A 26,515-nucleotide genomic window follows, 5' to 3' on the forward strand; every position below is an offset into this window, starting at 1 on the left:
GCCAAGCCGATTATGAAAAGGTTAGGTGTGTTTTACACGATAACAGCCGTTGGCCCAAAACCCTTCTCGTTAATCCAGTCTGATAATGGCAATATGATCCAATAACTGGTCATACATTTGTTTCATATGCAGATTCATGTTCGGATTTGGAGTGTAATCAAATCCAGATTTGATCATAGTGACCAAGAGCGTGCCTTCTCAAAAAGACTCAAATCAGGACAAGAAGATATGTTCCAGATAAATGTTGGAAGATCAAATCAGGGTTCATGTCCAGCTAATTAGGGAAGATCATACTAAGTTGGTTTTGGTAAAGCATAGTTTAAGTCGAGCTTAACTTGGACAAGTTGGATTTGGATCCACTAAGTATGTACAAAATTAGATTGGTAGACCCAAGAAGGAGAGACATGTCCTTTGGATCCAGGACATGATCAAAGTCTAGATCAACTCATGCTGACCCAAAAATTACATGTTTATTGTGACACCCAGAGGGTGTTTGATTAACTTTGATCTAAAATCCTTGTGATTTGAGAATCGTGATTTTAAGATCAAACCCTCCCCACTTTGATCTTAAATATAACTGTAACCACTTTTTCAGTACAAAAAGACACACTAAGGATATTGATCTGAGATCCATTGTTTGATGAAACATGGATTTACCGTGGATGTGTTGCCATATCAGCAGAAGTATGCTACATCAGATCCATGGATTTTTATATACAAAGTAATCAAACGGCTCCTCCACGATGCACTCCAGGCCTAACAATCGTCATAATCCAATACTACTGAGCTTTATCGCAAAGCTAAAATGTTGATCAAACAAGTATTGCAAAACTCGGGTGTAGAAACAATTTAAAGATTCAAAAAAATAACTTTTCAAAAAGGTTCCTGCATTTTTGAAATTCAAATCCCATACATTTTTCTAAAAAACAAAAAAATTCCAGAAGTTTTCTTTGAATGCATCAAAATTCTCTCAAGTTCTTCTTGAAAAGCCTCAACCAACATAGTTAGTAAGTGTCAAAAAACCATGCCATGCCAGCAATAAGGAGGACAAAACAAGGACCCCGATGTGGACCAAAAAGGGTGAAAACAGAAAAAACTTTTTTTGAATGATAAATTTATCCATGATAAACCAAAAGCAACCTGCCACCATTGTACCAAGTCGATCCGTGGACTTTCATTCTAATTTGGAACAAGGACTGCGTTGGATGGGCAATGGACCAGGTACCCGATGACTAGTTGGCATCCAGCCGAGTTTGGGTTGGTTATTTGAGACTCGGGTCGGCTCAACTAAAAAATTTGTCGGGCCAAGGCAGCCTGAGTTGGGTATTGAGAGCTCGGCCCTAGGGAATAATCATGAATATTTTTTATCATTTGCTCAATAAAGTAACAAGAAAAATCTGAAATTTTAAGTAGACAATACGATTCAAGTTAGCCAATAATGAATTCAATTGGAATATAATTAACTAACTAATCGCAGCCCATGACATTATGAAGCAAGACTGCAAATAAAGTCATACAAGAATGCACATTTCTAAGTTGTAAACCTTAAATCAAAAGACGGGTTGCTAAATCCAATATGTGCATTCAAAGAGAAAACTCTCGAGCCCTCATAAAAATGAATGCATTCAACAAAGTGAGATTGACATTAGACTTGAAAATATGAAAAAATGATGTCCATGTGTTACATGCTAAATAATTGTGCAACCACTGACTGATAATAATACAGCAATATACAAGGACTCTGTTCTGTTGTAACAAAGAGGTGTGAGAAGAAAATACAAGACCATCAGCCATAAGCAATCCATTTGTCAATAGAGCTTATTAAGTGCAGATCAACAATTAAGCATCATAATCAAATTTTACGAAAACATACTCACAAAAAAACGTCAAACAAATTAGGTATTGATTGTTTCATACCTTCCTAGATCAGATATCTATAGGAAATAAATATAAGACCCTAAATATCATTAAACAAAATTTTAGTTTAATATTGGGGAGATGACTTCTGTTGCATAATAGACAGCTGGGACCTGATCAACTTAATTTTATAAATTCCGAAAATATTATTCAAATAATCAATAAAAAAATTGCTCAAAGTTAGTTGAAAACCTTCCGCTGCTTTGTTATCACTTTCTCCATTCTGACCTAAAGTGAAGTTGTTTCCTACTTTGTGAATCTATAATTGTATAAGATCTGCCACCAGCCTTGATGTCACGACACAGAAATTCATGTTTCGCGATCTGTTGGTTGTTAGAAGTCAATAGTCACAAATAAAGTCTTAGAGTTTTAAATAGTGAGGTTTTTATCGGGTATATTATGGTGAGCTTGAAACAAAAAGAGAAAAATATGATAAATTTTTAAAAATTTTAAAAAACTAAAAATAAGGAAAAAATAAAATAAATGAGAAACTAATAACATAAAAATCAATAGATAAGTATAGTTGCAACAAATAAAAAATAAAAAATGAAAAAAAACTGTTTGACATTAAAAAAATTGAAAGAAATGAAAAATGTGAAAAAAATGTGTTAAAAAACGATTCTTTTCGTTTTTAATGTTTTTTTTCAAAAAAACACGTTTTGAAAGTTTTAAACAGTCATTTAATTTACCATGTTTTTTCACGTTTTTTTTTTTTCGGCCTACAGTTAGAATTAAGCTCAACTTACGAATGATGTGTGATATGCTTGTACAGACAAATATATTGCGGCACATAAGTTTCAACTGATGTTGGATTCACCTACTCAAAACGAACTCTAACATGGAACCCCAAATAAGAAAGAATATTATTTTCATAAAATAGATAACTAGAAGCAGGTTCACGAACACCATCAATGTCTACGGGAGCAGCCACAAACAATGAGATAATAAATATTGAATATTACTGAAGTAGTAGTCAACAGGGCAGGATCAATGGCGGAGACAGCACTAATTCAAAAAATTTTATATCTCCACAAGCGCCATTACATATGAACAACCATATATATACTTGAAGGATCTAATATGAAAACATGGAACCAACCATGATATCACCTCAATGATCTCCGTATGACACAACATTTGAATGCAGAACACAAGAAGTAAATACAAATTTTTAGCAAAATTCAGAGAATGTTATAAGTTAGGCCCCAACATGAGACAGTGCCTTGGGGGCTAGAAATGAGAAATTACTTTTGATGGTGAAATATTGGTAAAGTTTTCCTCGCAAGGGAAAAAAACAAAATAAAAAAAAAAGACCCCTTATAAAAAGACAAAAGTACCCTCAAATAAAAAGGGGTTCCCGTATGGGCCACCTATACAACGTCCTGTCTCTTATTTCAACCGGCAGTAAAATCTTGGTCTTACTTTTGTCACAGTTGATAAACCTGTGAATTGAATTTAGGACTAGCTAGGTCATGGGTCCATGAATCAACAGAACAGCTTTTAGTGAAAAGAGAGAGTATTAGGTTTGCTTTCAGAGCTGCGATGATGCATTTCTGCTATACTTTAACTTACATATCAGTTAACGTCTCAAAAAATTGAAACTAGCCTATGAGCCGTTGTAAAGAAACAACCCCATAGGCAAAAATTTGAAAAAAAGACTAGTCACTTACGAGCCCTTGCATAATGGATGAAGAAGTTGAGCATATCTATGAAATAACGTGTAAAGATCAAGTAAATACAACTAAAACGTAACCACGGTTTATGAATACAATTACAAAATAATATCAACAGTAAAAGTTACATTAATTTACAACTAATTCGTTGGTGACTCGACAAATTGTCTAGTTGACTTGTCCAAGTGTGATCGAACGAGAAATAACGCACATCCATACATTCATCCAAGTGGGTCTTGTACTTATGACGACCTGCAGGGCCGGCGAATGATAAGTCCCATCAGAGATGACATGCACTTTGTATATTTCCACAACGTATGAAAAAAATTAACAAGTATAGTGTGAATTTAAAGCAGATTTTGTCGTCTGGTAATTTTATTTAAAGTGGTTTGAACAATTTCAACAACGCTCTTAGCTGGCTGAATTGTCTCTTATATAAGAAGTAGCAGAAAATGAATAAACCCATTCATGACAAGTCTTAATTGAATTATACATATCTTACATGTTTTTATATGATCAAAATTTTGCTTATATGTCAAAAACATTTTTGTTTTAACAAAAGCTACATTTTCTTTGCAGCTATATATCAAACAAAGGCGTCAACTAAACTTTTGTAACTTAAAAAAATGGTAGTTAAGGCGAAAAATTATATATATATATATATATATATATATATATATATATATATAACTTAGTAGGAGAAAGTAATATTAAAAAAATTTACAGCTAGCATTTTGTACTTTTCAGGTTAGTAGATGTTTCACTCCAAATCCTTATTTGGTAGCCTTTATGAAAACAGTAGCTTTTATTAAAGAGTCACTAAACAATTTTCTCTTTTTACATTATAAGTCAAAAGTAAGCTCTGAAAATTTGACCTTAAAAAGGGCGTACCAACGGTCCTTGACATTAACCATTCATCTTTGCGATAATATCCATGATAATCTCGGATCGCTTTTAAAAAAAGCAACTGAGAACTCAAATGATCCACCCACGTTAATTTGGGCAACTGTTCTTTGTGAACTTGGTGTCCAAAGCATAATTTTACCTCTCTCCCTCTCTCTCTCTCTCTTTTGATGTTTGATGACGCCTTGTCACTGCTACTCTTTCTCTCTCTCTCTCTCTCTCTTTCTCTTTCTCTCTTTCTCTCTCTCTCTCTCTCTCTCTCAGCCCATTGTCTTCTCTTCATGGCTGTGGTCAAATACTATTAAACCTCAGTCCATAACCTCTCTTCTTTATATGTTGTAGTTTTTATTTGTTGTTTCCCCATCTAATTCTCGTGAATGTGGCTCCATTTAATGAAGTTCTTTTCAAGTTTCTCTGTCCCACGAAGAATGAAACGGATTCAATAAAATAATTAGATGGCTTAAGAGTGCAGAAAAATAGGGGCTGAAAAGTACATGGCCAGAAGTTAATACAAAAAAAAAAGGAGAGAAGTTTTACTTTGAGATTTCTCTACTTAGTTTACAAACAAGCCCTAGACGCGTTAAGTAGAGAGAAAAAAAGATGGATCTAGATCGACTTGTGTGAATTTGGATTGACATGGATCCATACATATTTACTTTTTTCAACATGAATCCTTACGTTTTGGATTTAATTATCTAAGGACAAATATTCCAATAAAATAACAAAGCATACTCCAGCATAAAGTTCTAAATGCAAAATGCTTCTCTCTCTCTCTCTCTCTCTCTCTCTCTCTCTCTCTCTCTCTCTCTTATATATATATATATATATATATATATATATATATATATATATATGTGTGTGTGTGTGCTCGTGCGTGTTCCTTGCCATTCAAAATCATACTTAAAATTTGGCCGGCAGCCTGCCGGATCTCCGCTAGAAGAAGGAGAGGGCAGCTCCCGTCCCATCCTATCCCACTGCCGGCCTGACGGAGCCCCGACGGGCCAGGGAGCCTTTCCTGCACCCACAATGGGCGGCACCCATAGGTTGGAGGTTGTTGTGGAGCTGCCGGGTTTTTCCCTTCCTCCACCCACGGTGGATGGAGGGCCTGCCGGGCAGCGCTACTTGGCCGAGCTTCGTGCCCTCTGGCGACTGTAGAGGGAAGCTGCCGGCGGTGAGAGAGAGAAAGAGGGGGGAGAGAGATAGAGGGAGGGAGGGGGTAATTATGGACCATCTGATTAGGTCGTGCACTTCAGATTTAATGTTTCCTAATATATATATATATATATATATATATATATATATATATATATATATATATATATATATATATAAATAAAGAGAGAGAGAGAGTGACTGAGTGAGAGAGATGAACTGAAGCTCCGTATAGACGCTAATGCATAGGACAGGCATGATTAAACAGTAATTCAATGCATCAGACCATATACCATGAAAAGAGCCTTGGACTAAGACATCTACAATATATATATATATATGTAAAAGACAATGTTTTTGTCCTACTCTTGATATAAAAGGTAATTCAAAAAATATTTTGAATCACTTTTCTTCCCTCTCTCTCTCTCTCTCTCTCAAAGGAGCAGGATGACGGCGTTTTCTCCTGCTCCTGATAACCAATGTTTTTGTCCTGTATAAGAGCTAACTCAAAAATTATTTTGAATCGCTTTTCTTTCTCTCTCTCAAAGGGGGCAGGGAGACCATGTTTTCTCCTACTCGTGATACAAGAGCTAATGCAATTAATATTTTGAACCACTTTTCTTCTTCTCTCTCTCTCTCTCTCTCTCTCCTTCGAAATAAAGAAGCGGAAGAAATGACTGGCAGAGGGTCCTACACTTAACCAAAAAATTCACCCGACTTGAACCTGACAGGTGATGGAATGAAGCATGCGTAGTGTGGGAGGGCCTGTGTTTTGCAAAAGCACCTTCCACACTCCCCCTTTTCATATTTCATCACAAACCGTTTGTGGGTTGATGACACCAATCATGCAATTATAGTTAATTGGAGGTGAATCCCACACTTTCCCTGCCTTCTCTCACTTCTTTTAACTCCTCTCTACTTCAACGCCTTCCTCCCTCTGCTTTCCGCTCTTCTCTTTCACACCCAAAGCACTGTCTCATCTTTACTTCTTCCTTCTCCCCACAAGGTGTAGGCTCACTCTGTTCCTGTTTTCTTTCATGGTTTCCCTTCCTGTACTACAGTCATGCTTTACATTTTGAGCGTTTTAGGACTAATCCAATTATGTTTTGTTTTACTGTAATCTTCTCAATCATTTCTTGTTAATGAATATTTTTTTCTCACGTTTTACATTTTGAATGTTCTAGGATTAATCCAACTATGTTTTGTTTTACTGTAATCTTTTCAACATTTTCGTGTTTAATGAGTCTTAATTTGCTTTTTTTTTTTTTTGTTTCGACATCCGGAGCACTAATAGGAAGGAAGCTGATCAGTCAGTGCCGTTCAGAGAGATGGGGAGGCCTCCTTGCTGTGACAAATCAAACGTGAAAAGAGGGCTGTGGACAGCTGAAGAGGATGCAAAGATTCTTGCTTACGTCTCTAGGCATGGGACGGGCAATTGGACCTCTGTTCCTAAGAGAGCAGGTTGAAGGAGGACCTCCTTCGTCATTAGATATGCTCAAATGTGTTCGAGTCCCACATTTTTTTTAAGCTAAGATCAGGTTTGATGTCACAGGGAAATCTCGGCCTTAAGAAGGAAATTTTTGTGTCCTATCAATTGATTGATGAAATTCCTTTGAAAAAAACTTCATGCTTATCCATCGAACCTCAATAATGGCAGGAAAAACTTCGTAAGATCTTCAAGGTTAAGAGTTCGATAAGCCCACGGAATCTATCTGGGTATAATGCAGTTGGATTAATCTGACTTCCGAGAAAAGCAAACTAAACTAAGAGCAGAGAAGGCAAATTAAAGCATATAAAAATTGGTGTTTTCATTGAAAAGCCAGTGGATTGATGTTCTTCTTGGCATGATGCTGTGACAGGGCTGAAGAGATGCGCAAAGAGCTGCAGGCTAAGATGGACAAATTATCTGAGGCCTGACCTTAAACACGAAAGGTTTACATCCGAGGAAGAGGAGCTCATTGTTAAGTTGCATGAAACTATAGGGAGCAGGTATTCTCTCTCTCTCTCTCTCTCTCTCTCTCGTTTGTGTTATTTATTTTTATTTTTTGTCTCTGTTTAAATTGATTGTTTGTACTTTAATATTATTATTTATTACGTCAACTTGATCGATAAAGAACAAAATTTAATGGCTCAGGTCGTCCAGAAACGTCTGCCATCCCATCAATTAAATTAGTATTAAATCTTTTCTTTTTCTTTCTCCTCTGAATTGTTGTCGCATTTAAGACCTCTCTTTTTCTCGCATTGAAAAGACATATATATATCTCTCTCTCTGATTCTCGTCGCATTGAAGAGATGACTGATTGTCTGTTCTTTGGAATTATTGCTTCAAAATTGATCGGAGGGAAGTTTTTATGACCCGAACGACTGAAAACAACTGCCTTTCGCAACTACATAGTCACCATTTTGGCATTAACTCTCTCTCTCTCGCTCTCACCTTCTTCTGGTCCAGTTTTATCCAACTGCATAAGCAAGTGATGGAGCTTGCAACAAAGGTGCCAGTGACAGGCTAACGACAGTGACAATTGATCACCAAAAATCTACATGTAGACGTCCCATTTTAATAATTTGATATGCAAAATGACCATGCACAGAAGAATCTAACGATTCGCGTTAAAAATTCTGGTTCAATTTTAGAGTCAAAATTGGTTTACTCAACGATCATGTTATAAATTTTAGGCAATGTCCACTGGACTCCCTATGCGGGTCAACCCATTAGGAGATTGAGCTTTATTCTAAAATTATAAAAACTCTCTCAACACTTGTTTGATTTGCTGGAAAATTGATGATGGGTGGTAGTTTTAACTTTAATGCTTTTTTTTTTTATCAAAAGTTTTTTATTGATATATTGATACTTGATATTCAATTGTGTTGAAATGTGCAAATAAGAATAGCTTAATGGTCTTGTTTGTTATTACACGAGTAAATTATACAAGTAATCGACTCATTGTACAACTTTTCATGTTTGAATGACAAGTTATACATCAATTTTCTTCTAAGACAATAATTAACAAAGCCCAGCCCGAGTTATTGAGTTGACGCACGAATAGACAATGGACTGGTGAGCCCAAGTCACCGGGCATCAAAACATTTGTTTCAAGCATTAAAATCTAGTGTGGTCTATTGCTTTCTTGTTCTAGTGATATACATTTGTGGTGCTTCCACATAGTCTTGCAAAACTGATTATTTTGTTGCAGGTGGTCTCTAATTGCAGCTCAATTGCCAGGTAGAACAGACAATGACGTGAAGAACTATTGGAACACCAAGCTAAAGAAGAAACTCTCTCAAATGGGGATTGATCATGTGACCCATAAACCCTTTTCCCAGATAATAGCAGATTATGCAACAATCGGCCTTACCAAGCCACCTGCAAATGATCTCACCACCATTCACCCACAGAACCCTCCAATGAATAAAGCCTCAGCAACCTTCCCCACCAGCCAAGGCCTTGGAGATCCATTCATGACAGCAGGCCTGCAATCAACCCAGAACTTTCAAAGAACTCCTCAAGATGGCCACCTTCCTGACCAGTATCCATGGGACCTTCTTCATCAGCTGCAAGCAATGAAGCTCTTTGCACAAGCACCAGACTGTGACTCCACCCAGATTACTGCTCATGATATTCCTACTAGCAGCTGCACTGCAATGGCCTCAACTTCAGCTCACCTATCACAGTCCCATGTCCCTCAGTTGGATGATGCTTCTTCTTCGAACTGGACTGAGTTTCTTGTACAAGACGACGATGATCAGCTTCCCCTTCCAAGTGTTCTTCAGGAGTTTTCATCAATTGATCAGCAGGCGCAGTGCATGGACACAGGCTATGACCAACAACTGGATTGCCTGTTTGGATCTAACGATCTAAATCTCACAAAGTGTGACTTTGGTGAAAGAGATGATTGCCTGGACAGCCAAGTCTTTCCTTTCATGGAGTTCCCTTGTAATGGCATCCAAGAGAACTCCAGCCATGGCTCCACCGACTCTGTAGCGAATTGTTTCCTTGGGAATCTATTAATGGACGGGCTTCCGGATGATGGCAGCACTCTAATTTGGGACTTGCCGGAGTTTCTTGACAACCCAATGAAAGACTTGTTCAATAGAGGAGGTGCCTAGACATGAAAATTTGACTGTGTAGCTACATATATCACTAGAGCTTTATAAGTATTGAAATAAAAAGATCTTGATCCGATACCAAATGATGTAGAAGAACAAGCTAGATGCGTTCTGGCTTTTAGTTTTATAAGGAAGCTTTCCACTTTTCTTTATGCTTTCACCTCTTTGCTTTCTTTTTCTCCTTCAGTTTATGTTTCTAAACCGGTTCAAATAGGTTCGAAAAGTTAATGAGCTGAACAAAAGCCAACTGTAGAGGGGACTAGCGTGTTAAAGAGGAGTTCGAACTACTCTTTAACATTTTATACCATCGGTTAGGAGACGAGACTGTTTCAAGCCATATATATATATATATACATATATATAATATGCTCTTTTAATTTGCCACATAAAAAAGTTGTTTTAACATTAAGTTGTTCTAATTTCATATCATACATGGCAATTAAAACAATATAATACATGACATCTAAAACAAGTGGAGTACGTGTAAAATTATGTCTTCCAATAGAAAAAAATATTGTTAAAATCATTTCATTCTGCTGTAGCCCTTTACAACTAACTGCTTTATACCTCTAATCCTGAGGTACATTCCTTTTCCTTAAAGACTCACTTGAAACCAACAATTTTGTTGTCCTTAGGCAGTATTACAAGTTTCTATGTTTGATTCTTATGAAGAGATTCAATTTCTTTGTGCATGACAACCAACCACTTAGGAGAATGAGTACACTTCATTGCCTTTGAATATAATGAGGGCTTTTCATTAACAGTTGACTCTGTAACTGGCAAAAGCCTAAACAACTCTATCAACATATGCATACATTTGTGAAGGTTTAATATTTCTCATTGCCGGCATTTAACAATGTGGTGTTCCTTTGTTTGCTCATGATGTTGAGGGACTTAATCATGAATGATAAACTGCACTTAAGGTGCTTGTGAATGACTTGAGTTGATCATGTGTTAGAAGTCTAACTTCAAAATTTATCATTTTTGCTCAACTGATTGTACATTGGACTTTCTCTGCATCATGCTCGGTAGAATATTTACTTTTTGGATATAATGAAGATGATTCATTAAAGATTACATCTCCATTGACAATAAGTTTGAGAGATTTGCAATCGTGACACCAAAGGCTATATCTATTTACTCTAAATGCATAATCTAGAAAAATACACTTTTAGCTCTAGGCTCAAGTTTACCTTAATCAATATGAGCATATACAGGACAATCAAATATTCTTAAATTAAATAATATGCTGGAGAACCAAGCCATACATCTTCAGATGTCTTGCATTTAATTGAAGCATTGGAAAACCAATTTATTGCATAGCAAGCCACACCAATTACATCTGCCTAAAACCAATGACATACAACATGTCTTTTCTAATAAAATTTTATTCATATGCTCAATAACCCCATTTTATTAGAGCGTTTTAATAATAGTGCACAACCTATCAATGCACTCATCTTTGCAATATTGGGTAAATTCATTATTATAAAATTCAAGCTCATTGTCAATACAAAATGTTTAATCTGCTTTCCTTCTTATTTTTCAATTAAGGTCTTCCATATCTTAAAGGTCACAAATATCTCACTTTTTAATCTAACCCTTGATCCAAGCCTTGGACATTGATTGGAACGCGTTCACGACCAAGCAGACCCAATCTGGGACTAAAACATGCCCTTGACCTATCAAATTGGACCATGACCCATTTTAACAAAAGGACCATTAACCCTTGAATATGCATTTTAAGTTCTTTAAAAAAAAAATTGGGAGACCCTCATGAGGCGAAAGCCACCCCCATTGGCCCAAAATGAGCCAACAAGGGGGCATTTTGTCTCCTTTCATGCGGCCTGGTGCTCTGTCAGGCGCCCTAGTCGGGTAGCGTACGGCAGCACTAGGTGCTGTTGCGCTTGGCATTGGCGTGACAGTGCACAAGGCATTGTCACGCCTGCCACCCAGCGGTGCGGCCAATCACAGCCGCAGGCGCCTGACGCATGTCGAGACACAGTTTGTGCCCTGCGTACACTTTGTTTTGATTAAAAACCGTCCATTTGGGGGCAGTTTTGCGTTTGTTGGGTGGGCACTAGCCCTGCCAACACCCCCAAATGGGTCTTTGTATGGTTACGGGCCAATCTCCTTTGGTCAAGGCTTATTAAAAAAATGAAAATAATTAAAAAGTACTTGGAATTCGTATAAAAATCTTGTTAAATAAAAAAAAATCAAATTTTGACTTTTGGCTTCAAAAAAGTAGTTGGAATTTGTATAAAAATCTTGTTAAATTAAAAAAAATCAAATTTTAAGTTTTGGCTCCAAAACCCTCTGTAAGTACTCTCAAAATCTTCATCTAACCCTTGAGAAGCTTCTAGTGTTTTTTCATTTGAGATTTGAAAGTTCTTCTCCTAATTCTTTCCAACTCTCTTCTTTTCATTTTCTTCTCCTTTCTCTTCTTCTTCAACCTTGGGTGCAAGTTTCTTCTTCAACTTTTATTATTCAAGGGAGCACGATGAGACCTCTTGGGGAAACATTCTCAATACCTTTGGAGGCTCACTTAGGGAGGCTTTCATCCGAAGAAGAAGCTTCATTCTCTAACCGGTCTACTTAGAGGTATGTAGTCAATATCTCAATCATTTTTTTTTTCTTTTCTTTTCTTTCTCCCTTCTTCATCTCCCCATCCCATGGTCATACAAAGTAGCTCTAAAATCTCATCTCCAGAATCAAGAGTTGTTCTTGAGTGCACTGGGAGCATGAGCAAGGTGAAATAAAACTTCATTTTTCTTTTCAAGATCGACATGGTTCCTTTCTTTGCTCATTAAATGTGTGCATCATTTATGCATGAAATGATATCTACGTATAGTTGATTGACTTTCCGATTAATATGTGAATGAACGATAAGAACAAGTACTTGGGTTAAGATTTCTTTCTTATATGTTAATTTAAGGTTGAAATTTGTCTAACCCGAAAAAGCTCTTACGAATATGTATATGTTAAACTATATCTTCATGACATTCTTACATTTAGTATTTTTCTTAATCATCCGATTAGGGATCCCAAGGAGTGCTTTCTCACATTATTAATTTTTTATTTCATGTATGCTTGATTTTCTCCATGCCCAATGCTGAAATAAATAAATTCTCTTGTAATAGGTGAAATAATTATTTTTATTTATGCTTATATGAAAAGATTTTGAGTTTTGTTTTTCAAAATAATTTCAAAATAAAAACATTTTTTAATGTGGCATTGGAGACTTAGCCTAGGCTCTTACATGAACCCAAGTTCTTCATCAGCCTATATAAAAGAAGAAACTGAAATCGAAAATACTTCAAGTAATCTTTTGATTTTAGTTTTCATGTATATATATATATATATATATATATATATATATATACATATATATATATATATACATATATATATATATATATATACATATATATATATATATATACATATATATATATATATATATATACATATATATATATATATATATGTGTGTGTGTGTGTGTGTGTGTTTATATATGTATATACGTGCATGAATGTCTCTTTGTCTCTCTTTCTCTCTTTGATTTAACATATATTTTTTATATACTTTTACATATGTATATATGTTCCATTCTCTCTATAAAACTTTTTTTTCTCTCTTTGATTTAAAATCTTTTATTATAAGTTTTTACATATGTACACACATACATATGTATATCTCTATTTGTTAAAATATTTCTTTCTTTTCAACATCTCTTTCCCTTTCTCTTTCTCTTTATTTCTCTTAGTTTAAAATCATTTTTAAAAATGATTTCATATGCAAGTTCATGTATGTTTATGGATATGTATACTTATATCATTTTTTCTGAAATCACTTCCTTTTCCTCTTTGTTTTCTGTTCTTTTATTCATCCAAATATCTCTTCTCTAAGACCCAAAATTTTAACTTTCATTTATCGGCTTCATTAAGACAAAAACTCAAGTAATGACCCGATGTTGGAATCATGCTTGATATTCTACAACCCAATTTCAATTTAAAAAACATTTCTTTCTTTACAAAAACATTTATGATAACATGATAGAAACTATATAATCAAGTGTAAGGAAGATGCATGTGATCGTAGGAATGCTCTTATATTAATGTTATGGTAGGAATGAACAATTTCTTTCAATCATATGTAATAAATGCATTCATATTCACTTCATGAATGATCACAATACATCATCTAAGAGAACTTAAGCAAGATCAGATGGAGTTCTAGTTAGGTAGTAACCGAATAAGAGCAAATTCTTAAACCTACATAAGATCCTAAGGAAACATTAAATTGATTCCAAAAGAAATATTTAAAAACACCCACATTAGTTTCCTAAGATTTTCAAATGAAATTTGCAAAAATTTCTTGATTTGAATGTCTCTCAAAATGGCTTAATCTCTCAAATGATACTTTAAAATTTTCTCATTCAAAAGATTTTGAGATATCAATCTTTAAAATTATTTCCAAGTACGACACCACATTTAGGGTAAAGAGGATGTTTAAGTGAAAATGAAATGCATCAAAAGTAAGCATAACTCTTGGATTAGTTATTTCAGTAAATGTACCGAGAATGGCAAATCCTCATACTGACGGGTGAGTCTCTTTCTCTCTCTTTTCAAAGCAAAATCTTATTTTTCTAAAGCACTCTAAAAACCAAAAACAATTTTGAGATGCAAACAAATGACGACTATGACGAGACCCGTTATCGTTTGACTGTGTTTACTATTGGTGCATTTCTATTAACTTGAGCATCATCTACATTGCCGCTGTTAAAACATGTCACCTTCTTTGACCTTGACCCCATCGGTATTATATCTCATTGCTTGATGATTGTATTTGCTTTTTTGTATATAAGTCTAACTGAGGATGATCAATCATGTTCACCTATATCTAAGATTTACAACCCTCTTCAATTTAAGGCTTGATTGAAAACAATTTTTTTTTCTACCTTATTTTAATCACCATCTTAGACAACATTGCATTAGAGAACCGATTTTGCATGTTTGCTCATATTTTAAGACTTCCTATACCTATTTGTGTCGGTCATTAAGTTGTCAGGTTTGATCTTAAGCATTAGTACAAGACTAAGCCTTATAACTGATCCACACCTTGGGCAAAAAAGCTCTTTCATTAGTACCATGAGTGGTAACTTGTGGTATATTGATGAATGACTAAAAATAAACAGAGAAGCTGTAGCTTTAGTTACCTAAAGAAGAACCTATGCTAGTACTAAGCCATTGGGCTAAAGTATATTAACATAACTTGATATTGGATTATCGTGGCGCAAAGTTATTTCAATTAGACCCATATACCTCTTTTTCAAAAATTTTAACATGATAGATGTATGTCATTTAGGAAGCGTTGGATGTATACAAAACTTTGTGTGGTGATTTGCAACCTCATTATATACCTCTATCTTATATCGTCCTTGTTAACTTTGTCAACCTTTCTCATTAATTTAATCTCTATTATAGAGAGTTTACACTCAAGATGTATTCTTTCCAACTTCAAAAACTTTCTCTTGAGCCATTTTTTTCTTTTCTTGCTAACCCTCACCTATCCCTTCTCCTTTTCTATATTTTTTTGTGAGGCTCACTCAGTGGTCCTGACTTTTTCTTATAGCAGTCCATTTTCTCCTTCAGCTGTAAATCTATATTTTTATTGCATTTGGATGATACCCCTTTCTCTGTTCATTTGGCATCCTTCTTCTCCCCTTTTTTTGGGGATCATCATTTCTTTAAACATAAAACTAAGAGGTACAACATGGTCTATCTCTTCTTCATTCCTACATACTCTGCAAAAGGGTTTGGAAAAATTGAAATTAGAGGTGTATCTGGACATGAAGACATGCCGTTTTCTTGTTCCCTTGCATCCTTAGTAACTCCTCCTTTCTGCTTTGGTTGTTCTCCTCGTTCTTGTCCCTCAACCTCATATCTCTCATGTTTTTGCTGCTTTCTTTGTCCATTTCCTTTGTGGATGCTGATCCGCTATCTTCTTGCTTTGGCCTTTGGAACCTTGCTTCCTATTGCTGTTCCACTCATTTTGTTCACCCCACAAATAGATGGAGTCCTGCCAATAATTTTACAGCCTGCCAAGGATTCCGATGAGTTTCTTTTCCTTCTTTCGTATCCCCTTTGACATGCAAGAAGCCTCCAAATGTGTCATAGTTCCACCATGTCACAATAGTTTATGTGAGATTCATAAACCACTTCCTGCTCTTGCAATTTCCCTTCTCCCAACCCCAAATGGATTATAGGGATGGGCTTGAAGCCAATCAGAACCTGTACTGCCAGTCTAGCAAATCCCAATTTCCCCATGTTTCATGTACATTGATCAACGATCACCAAATTTCCCCTCAAGGCTTTCACAATACTCCTAAATGCATCCTCATTCTAGTAGATCACTGATAAATTGGGCAATGGAATCCAGACGACTACTATTTCAGCCTCATCAATCTTTATTTCTTGTTTGGGCTACTCTTAGCTCTGTATTGGAGTTTTATTACCGATCTTTTAGGCTTGTCTCTTGCTAATCACCTGTATCTCCTATTCAGCATCAACCCTCATAGGAATCTGTTGCTACTGATTACAGAGACTTTTGGGTTGCCCACCATTATCCATTGCTTCCTCACAGTTTAAAAGACAAATATATAGTTGACAACTGACTTCCCTTGATTACCAATGAGCCCTGCAATTGCCGACAACTGAGATTGATGAAGCATTTGATTGAAGGCTTCTGGGTGAATACAAAGCATCGGTTGATCATGCTAAGAGAAATGTCCGCCTTGGGGACTCCCATGAAGTTGATTCTTCCTTCACGCTCTACACTTTATGCTCAATCTTTTTGATCATCTTCTCTAGCAGCCGTCGCCTTCTTTGGACTGGTTTCATTCTCTGATCCCCAGATAGTCACTAGGGTATCTAGATGCGTTTATGATTAGCTACAATGCCCTTTTCCAGCCAATTCAACGATTGTAACTTAGAGCAGAAATCATTAAAAAAATATATGCCCACCAAAAAAAAATCATCATTTTTTTTCACTATCAACAGGTACGCAAAGAAAGAGCAAGAGAGAGCAGACAAAATGAACATTGCATGAACAAAATGGATGCCATGAAGGAACTCTACGAGAAAGCCAGATATTGGTATTGGTAATTGATTTGCAGAGGCAAAGTGCCAAAGATACGCAAGAGAAAAAAAATTGTTTAAGAACTTATAATAGCTTAAATTAATATTTTATTTCTACTTAATAATATGTATAATCATGGTTAATTTTTTAGGTATAAACATAAATATTATTTACATATAATGTTATTTGTTTGAAACATATGAACTGATAAGCAAAAATGAAAATCCTACAAACCAATTATAAATCGTGCCATTTGATCAAATTAATCCACAGTTTAGTATGAGCAAAGAGCACATGTAAAGTTATTTTTTTGTGAAGGTAAATTATAATAAACGCTTTCAACTTTGAAAAAGTTAACTTTATATGTGATAGTTTATTAACCATCAATAAACCTAGACTCATAATTCATAACTAACCATCAATAAACCAAGACTCATCATTTATTAACATGGCGATGGTAATGAGCCTGGATAATTGTCAACAGAGAATGTTGTGTTTTGAGGGTCGAGCAACATATTGGGGATTGGAAATTATGTAAAACTGGGTATTTCTTTTTATAAGGATAAAATAAAAAAAAAACAAAGCTACCTTTTTATTGGAAGATCAAAGTGTCCACTATGTAAAGAAAGTATAATATTGTCTTTCCCCATGAGGGCCTGCCTAAACATGCAAATAGCCGAAAACCTAAAAGGTGTTTGGCAATAGGAATGATGCGTTTCTTCAAACAAACGCAGAGTTGTAAAGAACACAATGTACATCATATCCAGCAGCCTCTGAACGACCAATTTGGAACTGATACCCATCAGGTCATGTCCACCAATAATGAGGGAAATGTGGGTGGGCAATTGTCAACGTCAATCCATATTATGTTATTTACATGTAAATATCTTTGAAATGTTTACTTATTTATATAAAGATGTTTGTAAAGTTTAAATTTAAATCAATACCCTTTAACCATAAATTACTAACTCAGTCATTCCTATCAACATATTTTAATATAAAAAAATAAATTATACTTTTATAAAGCGATGATGGCTGTAAGAAAAAATAGAGGTGAATTTAAGAGCTGTTTGGTAACAATAACACATTATTCTTTTATATGAATCTGGTTAAAAAATATGGTAGATTTATAAAAAATACTAGAACATTTGTTTCATGAATTGAAACAGGTTCGTAAAATAATAATAATAATATGTGATGATTATCAAACTGATACTTAAACAACACTAAAATAAAGGCAACTATATATATAAAAAAAAACTTGTCATAGAGAAAAAGGAATTATTGGGGCTAATGGTTGGCTGGAATAGGTTGAGGAGACCAATCAGGTTATATTTTCTTAAGCCCTTTTTTGAAATTTTATCAAATTTGTTTTCTTCTAGCTGCATCGAGCCGGCTCGGCCCGACACCTGAACTCAATCTCAGGTTCAGTCCAAGACCTGAAACTCAAGTTCGGAGAACAATATTTTTAAATATAAAATAAATTTTTAATATAAAATATATTTTTAATAATAAAATATATATCATTATTAAAATAAAAATAATATTAAAAATAATATCGGGCCTACTCGATATGATCCGGTACATTATTGGGTCGACCCAAACTAATTTTTTCGAATCCAAACTCAAGACCATACCGAGTACCCATTGGGTACCCGACTACATACTCAACCGACCCGCCCCGTAGCTAGCCCTACTTGCAATAAGCTAAGGTAAATCATCAAGTCTTTCAACTAAAGTCATTTCCAAGGTGGATGGAAAGAAAGACTCAATTGCAACACCAGGGAAGCCAAACTGCCTGAGTCTTGGTGCGTATGTAGTTCTCAAATTGAAGATAAAGTGCGTGTTGCCGGTCGACTGTGTTTAGCCCGGCCAAGCCAGTAAAAGGCGATGCTGCTTGACCAGCTTAAGCATAGTTGAAAGACATGTGGGATCAATCGATCGCCGAGTCAACCAGAGAGCAATGCACGTGGAATGTGCAGCGCGGTGGTGCAGTGACAAGGCGTTTCAATGCATCAAGATCAGTGGTCCCTTTGAAAGTGTAAGCCCGTTGTTGGGGAATCCAGTGGGTTCCCCACGCGTAGTGTTTGGATACACAATGGGGTGCGCGTGGGTTAGGGGCAATTCCCCCAGTGGGCGCATACGCTGTTCCACAACCGCGTAGAGTCACGCAGGGGTGAGCAAGTGAATGCTCATCGTCGAGTAGGGCGATGGTCGGCCGCCTTACTTAATGACATATAGTCGTCAACTGGCTTCGGCTGGGGACTTCCTCCCAAGGGAAGTCTACCTCCACCCAGATTTCGTTTGGATGTAGATAGGCACTTGGAGGAATGGCGAAGTTCTGATAGGGCCTCATGGCCACGGCTTGCCGATGGTCGACAATGGGATAAACCTGAGTGATGGTGTGCCGAGTGCTTAGCACTCCTCGTCTAATCCACAGTTTCGAAGAAAAGATGAATGCTTTCGCTAGCTTAAGAGAGAGACGGCTGGCCAAAGGCTTTGGGGAACGCCTTCGGCGTCACGCGGGCTGGAGAAACTCGGCCTGTGACAAGTGGTATCAGAGCAGACGATTTTTCGAAGGGAACTTGAAAGATGAGAACGCTGCGATGATAACAAACAAGTGGGTCAAAGAAAAATGTTGGCTTGTTTGGTGCCCTAGGGTTCGGGCATGTTCGTCGGACACTGGTTCAGGTGACCGCATTGGTGTTGGCCAGATAGAGATCACACGTTTCGAAGATGGTGTCTGGGCATCAGGAGCAGAAGGGCCAAGAGAGCCGCTCGCTGAGACAGATAGGGTGAGACCCGGCGTGGAAAAGGATTGTCCAGGAGGGCAAGTGCCCTTAGTGTTGACATGTCTCGAGAAAGGAGCATGTGCACGGGTTGGCAACACAGCTTGGAAATTTGAGACTTAGTGGTCGTTGGAGATATTCCGGACTTTACTAAGGAAAAGTGCAAATAGTGATAGAAAAGTGGGATGATGCTAAGGAATGGACTAGAGGCAAAACACCCGATAAGGCAGCTAGCCGCGACGTGATGGGTGCGTCAACCAGACGAACGGATGAAGGCTCAGTTCAAAAGAAATCAAGGGAACGGTAGCTGAACTTCTATCGCTCGGGGCAAAGTCACTGAGGTCAGTGATGATTTTGGCGGTGGGAGAGTGTTGTCGGTCGACTGTGTTTGGCCCGGCCAAGCCAGTAAAAGGTGATGCTGCTTGGCCAGCTTAGGCATAGTTGGAAGGCATGTGAGATCAATCGGTCGCCGAGTCAAGTAGAAAGCAATGCACGTGGAATGTGCAGCGCGGTGGTGCAGTGATAAGTCGTTTCAATGCATCAAGTTCAGTGGTCCCTTTAGAAGTGCAAGTCCGTCGTTGGGGAATCCAGTGGGTTCCCCACACGTAGTGTTTGGATACACAAGGGGGTGCGCGTGGGTTGGGGGCAATTCCCCCAGTGGGCGCATACGCTGCATTTCACAACCGCGTAGAGTCACGCGGGGGTGAGCAAGTGAATGCTCATCGTCGAGTAGGGCGATGGTCGGCCGCCTTACTTAATGACATATAGTCGTCAACTGACTTCGGCTGGAGACTTCCTTTCAAGGGAAGTCTACTTCCACCCAAATTTCGTTTGAATGTAGATAGGCACTTGGAGGAATGACGAAGTTCTGACAGGGCCTCATGGCCACGGCTTGTCGATGGTCGACAATGGGATAAACCTGAGTAATGGTGTGCCGAGTGCTTAGCACTCCTCGTCTAATCCACAGTCCCGAAAAAAAGATGAATGCTTCCGCTAGCTTAAGAGAGAGACGGCTGGCCAAAGGCTTTGAGGAACGCCTTCGGCGCCGCGTGGCTGAAGAAACTCAGCCCGTGACCGTGCGAGTATTTTTTGTAAATTTAGAGGAGAGACTAGTACTCCGTGGGGGTCGGAGTTATCCACCCTTGGAAGGCCAGAAGGTATTTTCATTACGAGTTGTTCGCTCAACAAATTTTAGCTAAGTGGGGCCGTCTTGAGGTTGCAAAGATCTCATCAGATGCGATGCACTTATTTTAGAACGTTTGTCCTTTTGTTGCTTTTAATCACTCCTTTCATCGCCATGCGGCTCCGAGTGTTCCAGAATCACAGCCATGCATAAGTTGAAAACTAAAGACAAATCTCAGATACGTCTACAACTTTGTCAATTGTTGTTATAGTGGTGAAGATTGTTTCGGTATTTCAATTTTCTTGCCAACTGCAATAAGGGAAGCTGCCAACTGGCAGATGCATCCCATTTAGAGAGAGAGAGAGAGAGAGAGAGAGAGAGAGAGGTTGAAGTCTGCTCCGTCAAAGTTGGAAGGGAAGGGGGGAAGATCAGATGGGTTCCTTTTTGCAGCAATCACGGAGTAGCCGCGGCGGTAGCCAGTGGAGGTGGGTGGCGCTGGTGGCGAGCATATGGATACAGTGCGCCAGCGGCTCATCCTACGCCTTTGGCATCTATTCCCCCGCCCTCAAGTGGTCGCAGGGCTACGACCAATCCACCCTCGACACCATCAGCTTCTTCAAGGACGTTGGCGCCAACGTCGGTGTCCTTTCCGGCCTCCTCTACTCCGCCTCCGCTCCAGGCAGGCCTTGGGTGGTGCTCCTCGCAGGCGCCCTTCAGTCCTTTCTCGGCTATTTCATGATGTGGGCAGCCGTGGCGGGGCTCGTCGCCAGACCCCCCGTCCCCCTTATGTGCTCCTACATGTTCCTTGCAGCTCACGCCCAGACGTTCTTCAACACCGCCAACGTCGTCGCCGCCGTCGAGAACTTCCCCAACTCCCGAGGCACCGTCGTCGGCCTTATGAAGGTAGCGGAAGCCCCTTTCTCCCTTGACCATGCCCCTGTTTTTTCTCCTTTGGCTGAATCTGTCTCTCTCCCTCTCTCTGGTTTCTGTTTCTGCCGATACTTGTCCTGCAACACTGCCCTTAATCTGAAATGGTCGTTTTCGTCGGATGCTTGATTATTCCTTTGAATTTTTCCTGGTTTTTGCCCTCCTTCCCAATCGATCATCACATTGAAGAACAGAATATGGAATACGATCGTCGCTCCCTTACTCATGCTATCTTATGCCGTAGAAATTTTATTCATCTCCAGTAGAATATTGAGGAGAAGATGAGAACACGTTACAGAGGATTGTTTAAAATGTTAAATCCTTGTTTTGTTTCTCATTAATGTTGGCTTGGGTATGCAATTTACGCTTTGTGGAAAAGAACTGCGATTAGTTTTTAGAAGCTATTTCTATGAATCAATTCCAGAGCATATACCGTGAACTTCTCTGTTTATGGAAGGATGAGAATTTCATGAAAACTTCACAGACCATTGGTTTTCTGAGAGAAACCAGTGAGCTCCCTGAACTTCAGGGCGTCTCGTTCGATCTGAAGTCTTTGTATAATCCAGTTAACGGTGACATTGTCTGTTTTCACTGTTGTGAAATAGAAACATAGAGCCTACATGACTACGAATGCTAATACGGGGAAAGAAAGCGACGAGGGACGGCTATACGTGCACATACACAGAATGTATATAGAATTCATACACAAAATGTATATAGAATTCAAAGCACACCTAGTTTTACAAAATGCTTTTTATATGGAATTTTATATTTTTATTTATGAAGAAAATTACAAAAAGGTGTAAAAAATAAACAATAAATGTTAAAGAAAAAAATATATGCTTTTTGCCAACAAGTACGCATAGGTTACAACATTAGGAGGATGTTGTAAGACCCTCTTGTGGCCATATTTGCTCTTCCGAGGAACAGCTCTAAAGGGTACGTTTTGATTGCACGGAAGCTGTTCTGGATAACATCATCTTCTTACTTGTAAATTCATAAAATTTTCAGCTTCTTTGGAATTTCCAGTGGATATGTACTGGCTAGGTGTTGGGCTAAAAAACCTATAAAACTTTTTGGAGGATCAGGCCACCGTAGGAAAATTTTTGACACAATCAAACACACCCAAGTCCTTGTTTGGATGACAATGATAGAACAATTAGTTTTTTGTAAACATTTTTCTTTTTGGACTATGGCAACGTTGTAAAAAGCGTATCATAAGCCGTATCGGTCAAACCAATAGATACGTTGTATCGTAAAATATCGCAATGTATTGCATGTGTATCGTAAATTTATTTTTTAATTAAAAAAAACAGATAAATCAAGAAAAATAAAAAATTATTTTTTTTTAAATAAAAAAACATGTTATACATAATGGCAGGGTTATTATAGGCATTAAGTTACTTCACAAACATTAATTGGTGGTCATAATATCATATAACAACACAACATGAACTAAGACATCAAGAAGCATAATTTATAAGATGATCTACATAATAACTCATAAGTCATAAGATCCATAACACGTCAAAAACCATGTCAAAAACCATACGTACACTATACATCACATTACAAGACAAAACTGTTCAATGTTAATGCAAATAACAAATGAAAACAACTTCATTCATAATCTTTATCATCTCATTCTCATTTTCATCTTTCATAGAAGATATAAATCTCTTTATCTAAACAAGGATGATTCTTGCTTAGGTAAAAAGGGTTTAGAATCAATCAACCATGCATAAATTTGCCCTCAAATTGACGATTTCATGGTGAAACTGATTATTTCTTTTGAAAATTGCCACAATCTCCCCCTTCTTCAACTACGAGATATGTTCAGAAATAAAGAGGGAGGCAAGTTTTAAAATTAGTTTGAAAAAGGGTGGTTTTAACCCCATATGTTTTAAAATAGACCTGTATCGTATGATATAGGGTGTATCGCGTTGTATCGTATGATATAGGTTGTGTATCGCACGATACATGTGATACACATACGACACACCACCTGTTTGCGATACAGGTGGTGTATCATATCGTAAATCTAAAACGCTACGATACGTATCGTATGATACCTCCCCGTATCGTACGATACGTACAACACTAGACTATGGTATTAGCAAATCTGGTTTAAAGGGACATCTGATTACCTCCAATTTTAACCTTATTATCACACTTCACTATGAGAAAGTTTAGATAATTTGAATTTGATATTTTTATGAATTTAGAATCAAAGGTCTCCCCTTTATCATAGATTAGAGATTTTGTTAGTGTAAAAAAAAGTAAAATGAGGATTTCAAGTATGGACTTAGGTCTGGTCTAGAATTTTTAGTTTGATACTCACAGATCTGTGTGAATCTTTTTGTCACGTCAACAAAAGCACGTGACATCACATTCATGGATCTATGATAAGAAGCAATTAAACACCCACTAAGGAAATGGAGATCAGGTCACCTAGTACATGTACTCTTTCAATTTGTTATTCAAGGAAACCACCTAGAGATTTAGTCGCTCGTCTAATGGCATAAAAATTCCCAGGCCAGAACCTCCACCACCCAGTACATGAACTTAACCACATACAAATGGTACCAAAATCATTTATTTTACTTGTCGAACCATCAATAGTGCAGCCATATTTATGGGTATGTAAAAACAATGAGACCTGATCTCAGTTCGAATTTAATTGACTGTTTATTGTTTTGAATTTTGAAACATCAACTTTTCTTTTTTCCTCTTTTCCTCAAATACTGAGAAGGAAATAGGGAACATAATACATTATTTTATTAATTTGCCTTTATACCAGTGATTACTAAAACAAGCTCCAATCTGTCTCCCCTTCTTTCTTGCAGGGCTTTCTTGGTCTTAGTGGTGCTATATTAATTCAACTCTATCAAACCATGCTTAAGGGGAAGTCAAGCTCTTTCCTTCTTATGCTTGCAATATTGACCTTGGTCATCCCCATCTCTCTCATGTCGTTTGTCAGAATCTCTCCATCAAGTAATGGAGATGACAAGGAACATCTGAACAAATTCTCAGTTGTGGCCCTGGCACTTGCTGGCTATCTTATGATCATCATTATACTGCAGAATTTGTTCAGTTTGGTGTTGTCAGTACGAGTGATCTCTCTTGCTGTACTGGTAATGGTGGTTCTCACTTCCCCTCTAGAAATTGCTAGGAGAGCTGTAATGAGGGACTGTTGCTCTACCCCTCAAGAGCTACCTGATGAAGCAGTTCATCTTCTGGGTGATGCAGAAAATCGAAATAGTATGAAACGAGGACACATCAATGAGAGATTGGCCGATGGTAAATTGAACCTGAAACATGATTCTGTGAGGTATCAAAGGATCTCTAGTGTCGGAGGCCTATGTTCTTCCTCCCATGAAAATAAAGGACTGTCGTGGGGAGAGAACCTGAATCTTTTGGAGGCTATGCAGACACTGGATTTTTGGTTGATCTTCCTAGCCATGTCCTCTGGCATGGGTTCAGGCCTTGCCACTGTTAACAACATGAGCCAGATAGGTGAATCCCTTGGATACGGCAGCATAGAAATACATACTCTGATTTCCTTGTGGAGCATATGGAACTTTCTCGGGCGTTTTGGTGCCGGTTACGTTTCCGACTATTTCTTGCGTTCTAGAGGCTACGGCCGGCCGATATTTATGGTCATAACTCTAGCAGCAATGAGTGTTGGCCATGGGGTGATCTCATCTGGGTTACCTGGTGCTCTGTATGCAGGTTCAATTCTAGTTGGCGTGTGTTATGGCGCCCAGTGGTCATTGATGCCAACCATAGCATCAGAAATTTTTGGGGTGCGTCACTTTGGTACCATCTTCAACACGATAGCTATTGCAAGCCCTGTGGGATCTTTCTTCCTTTCTGTGAAGGTGGTGGGTTTCATATACGATCTGGAAGCCTCATCTTCCAAGACATGCTCTGGCGCACACTGCTTTATGTTGTCCTTCTTTATAATGGCATCCGTGTGCCTTATTGGTTCCGTTTTTGCCTTGACATTGTTCTTTCGGACCAGATCGTTATATAGATACGTTTCTCAAGAATGTCTGATGAATGAATGAAATGAATATCCTTGCGGAGTTCAGGTCAGTTCAGAGCGGGGAGGGAGAAGCTCATTTTCTGTTTTGTGTAAAGAAAGAGACGGGGAAAGCCTCATTTTCTCTTCGATGTAAAGAAAACTATCTTGTCGTTTAATAATTATAGCCTTCAACATGGTACGGTTCCTCTCTCTCTCTCGCTCTCTCTCTCTCTCTCTGTGGGTGACAAATGGCCAAATTATTAAGGTCAGAATTCTTCTCGAGGACGGTTGTGTTGCTCCTGCTTGGCAACCACATTCACTTGTTGGTAGAAATAACTTGATCAAACATAAAAATTTAAAGTGGTGGCTATCGAGATGATACAATAGACGGTGGGTGATGTATAAATACACCCATTTTTTAAGTAACATGTTCAGTCTCATCCAAATAAACAATTTCATGTGTATATAGTAGATGAAATAAGACTTGACTTTAATATTTGGTGGATTAGCCGAACACAAGCATTGTAAGTCTCAGTCCAAATTTTGTTAGTAGACTGTGTGTGTGCGCGTCTGTGGGCAAACAAGTTCGGAGTGGGCCTCAAAGCACTCAATTGTTTTCTTGAAGATTAGATACATCTAGATCCCGTTCTTCTCTCTCCTCAAATATTATGAATTACTAGGTGTTTGGGATCAACCATTGACATATTAAACTCTATTTCTACCTGAAATATAAGTATGCACTAAATATTCCTAAAA

General features: G+C 37.7%; 2 protein-coding genes across 3 annotated transcripts; both read left to right on the top strand.

Moving 5' to 3' along the window:
* The first annotated feature begins 6,353 nt into the window (after nt 1-6,353).
* On the top strand, nt 6,354-9,844 carry LOC116266781 (transcription factor MYB35-like). 2 transcript variants are annotated; one of them, XM_050080819.1, is made up of 4 exons: nt 6,354-6,512; nt 6,940-7,106; nt 7,505-7,634; nt 8,840-9,844. In XM_050080819.1, exons 2-4 carry the CDS (start codon nt 6,974-6,976, stop codon nt 9,750-9,752), a joined length of 1,176 nt encoding a protein of 391 aa, XP_049936776.1. In that variant the 5' UTR covers nt 6,354-6,512; nt 6,940-6,973; the 3' UTR covers nt 9,753-9,844. The 2 variants fall into 2 exon arrangements, with proteins under 2 accessions (XP_049936776.1, XP_031503999.1); XM_031648139.2 differs by lacking the exon at nt 6,354-6,512 and adding an exon at nt 6,573-6,651.
* Nucleotides 9,845-21,121: 11,277 nt separating this feature from the next.
* On the top strand, nt 21,122-25,950 carry LOC116246261 (protein NUCLEAR FUSION DEFECTIVE 4). The gene is made up of 2 exons (XM_031618035.2): nt 21,122-21,708; nt 24,579-25,950. Exons 1-2 carry the CDS (start codon nt 21,238-21,240, stop codon nt 25,800-25,802), a joined length of 1,695 nt encoding a protein of 564 aa, XP_031473895.1. The 5' UTR covers nt 21,122-21,237; the 3' UTR covers nt 25,803-25,950.
* The last annotated feature ends 565 nt before the right edge of the window (nt 25,951-26,515 follow it).

This window comes from Nymphaea colorata, chromosome 1, assembly GCF_008831285.2.
Source record: "Nymphaea colorata isolate Beijing-Zhang1983 chromosome 1, ASM883128v2, whole genome shotgun sequence".
NCBI classification, from domain to species: Eukaryota; Viridiplantae; Streptophyta; class Magnoliopsida; order Nymphaeales; family Nymphaeaceae; genus Nymphaea; species Nymphaea colorata.

Bases quoted from the DNA above. Each gene is read 5' to 3' on its own strand.
- LOC116266781 (XM_050080819.1), top strand. From the start codon at position 6,974: ATGGGGAGGCCTCCTTGCTGTGACAAATCAAACGTGAAAAGAGGGCTG. The intron at 7,107-7,504 runs GTTGAAGGAGGA...ATGCTGTGACAG, and splicing joins CTCTGTTCCTAAGAGAGCAG to GGCTGAAGAGATGCGCAAAG. The intron at 7,635-8,839 runs GTATTCTCTCTC...ATTTTGTTGCAG, and splicing joins CATGAAACTATAGGGAGCAG to GTGGTCTCTAATTGCAGCTC.
- LOC116246261 (XM_031618035.2), top strand. From the start codon at position 21,238: ATGGGTTCCTTTTTGCAGCAATCACGGAGTAGCCGCGGCGGTAGCCAG. The intron at 21,709-24,578 runs GTAGCGGAAGCC...TCTTTCTTGCAG, and splicing joins CCGTCGTCGGCCTTATGAAG to GGCTTTCTTGGTCTTAGTGG.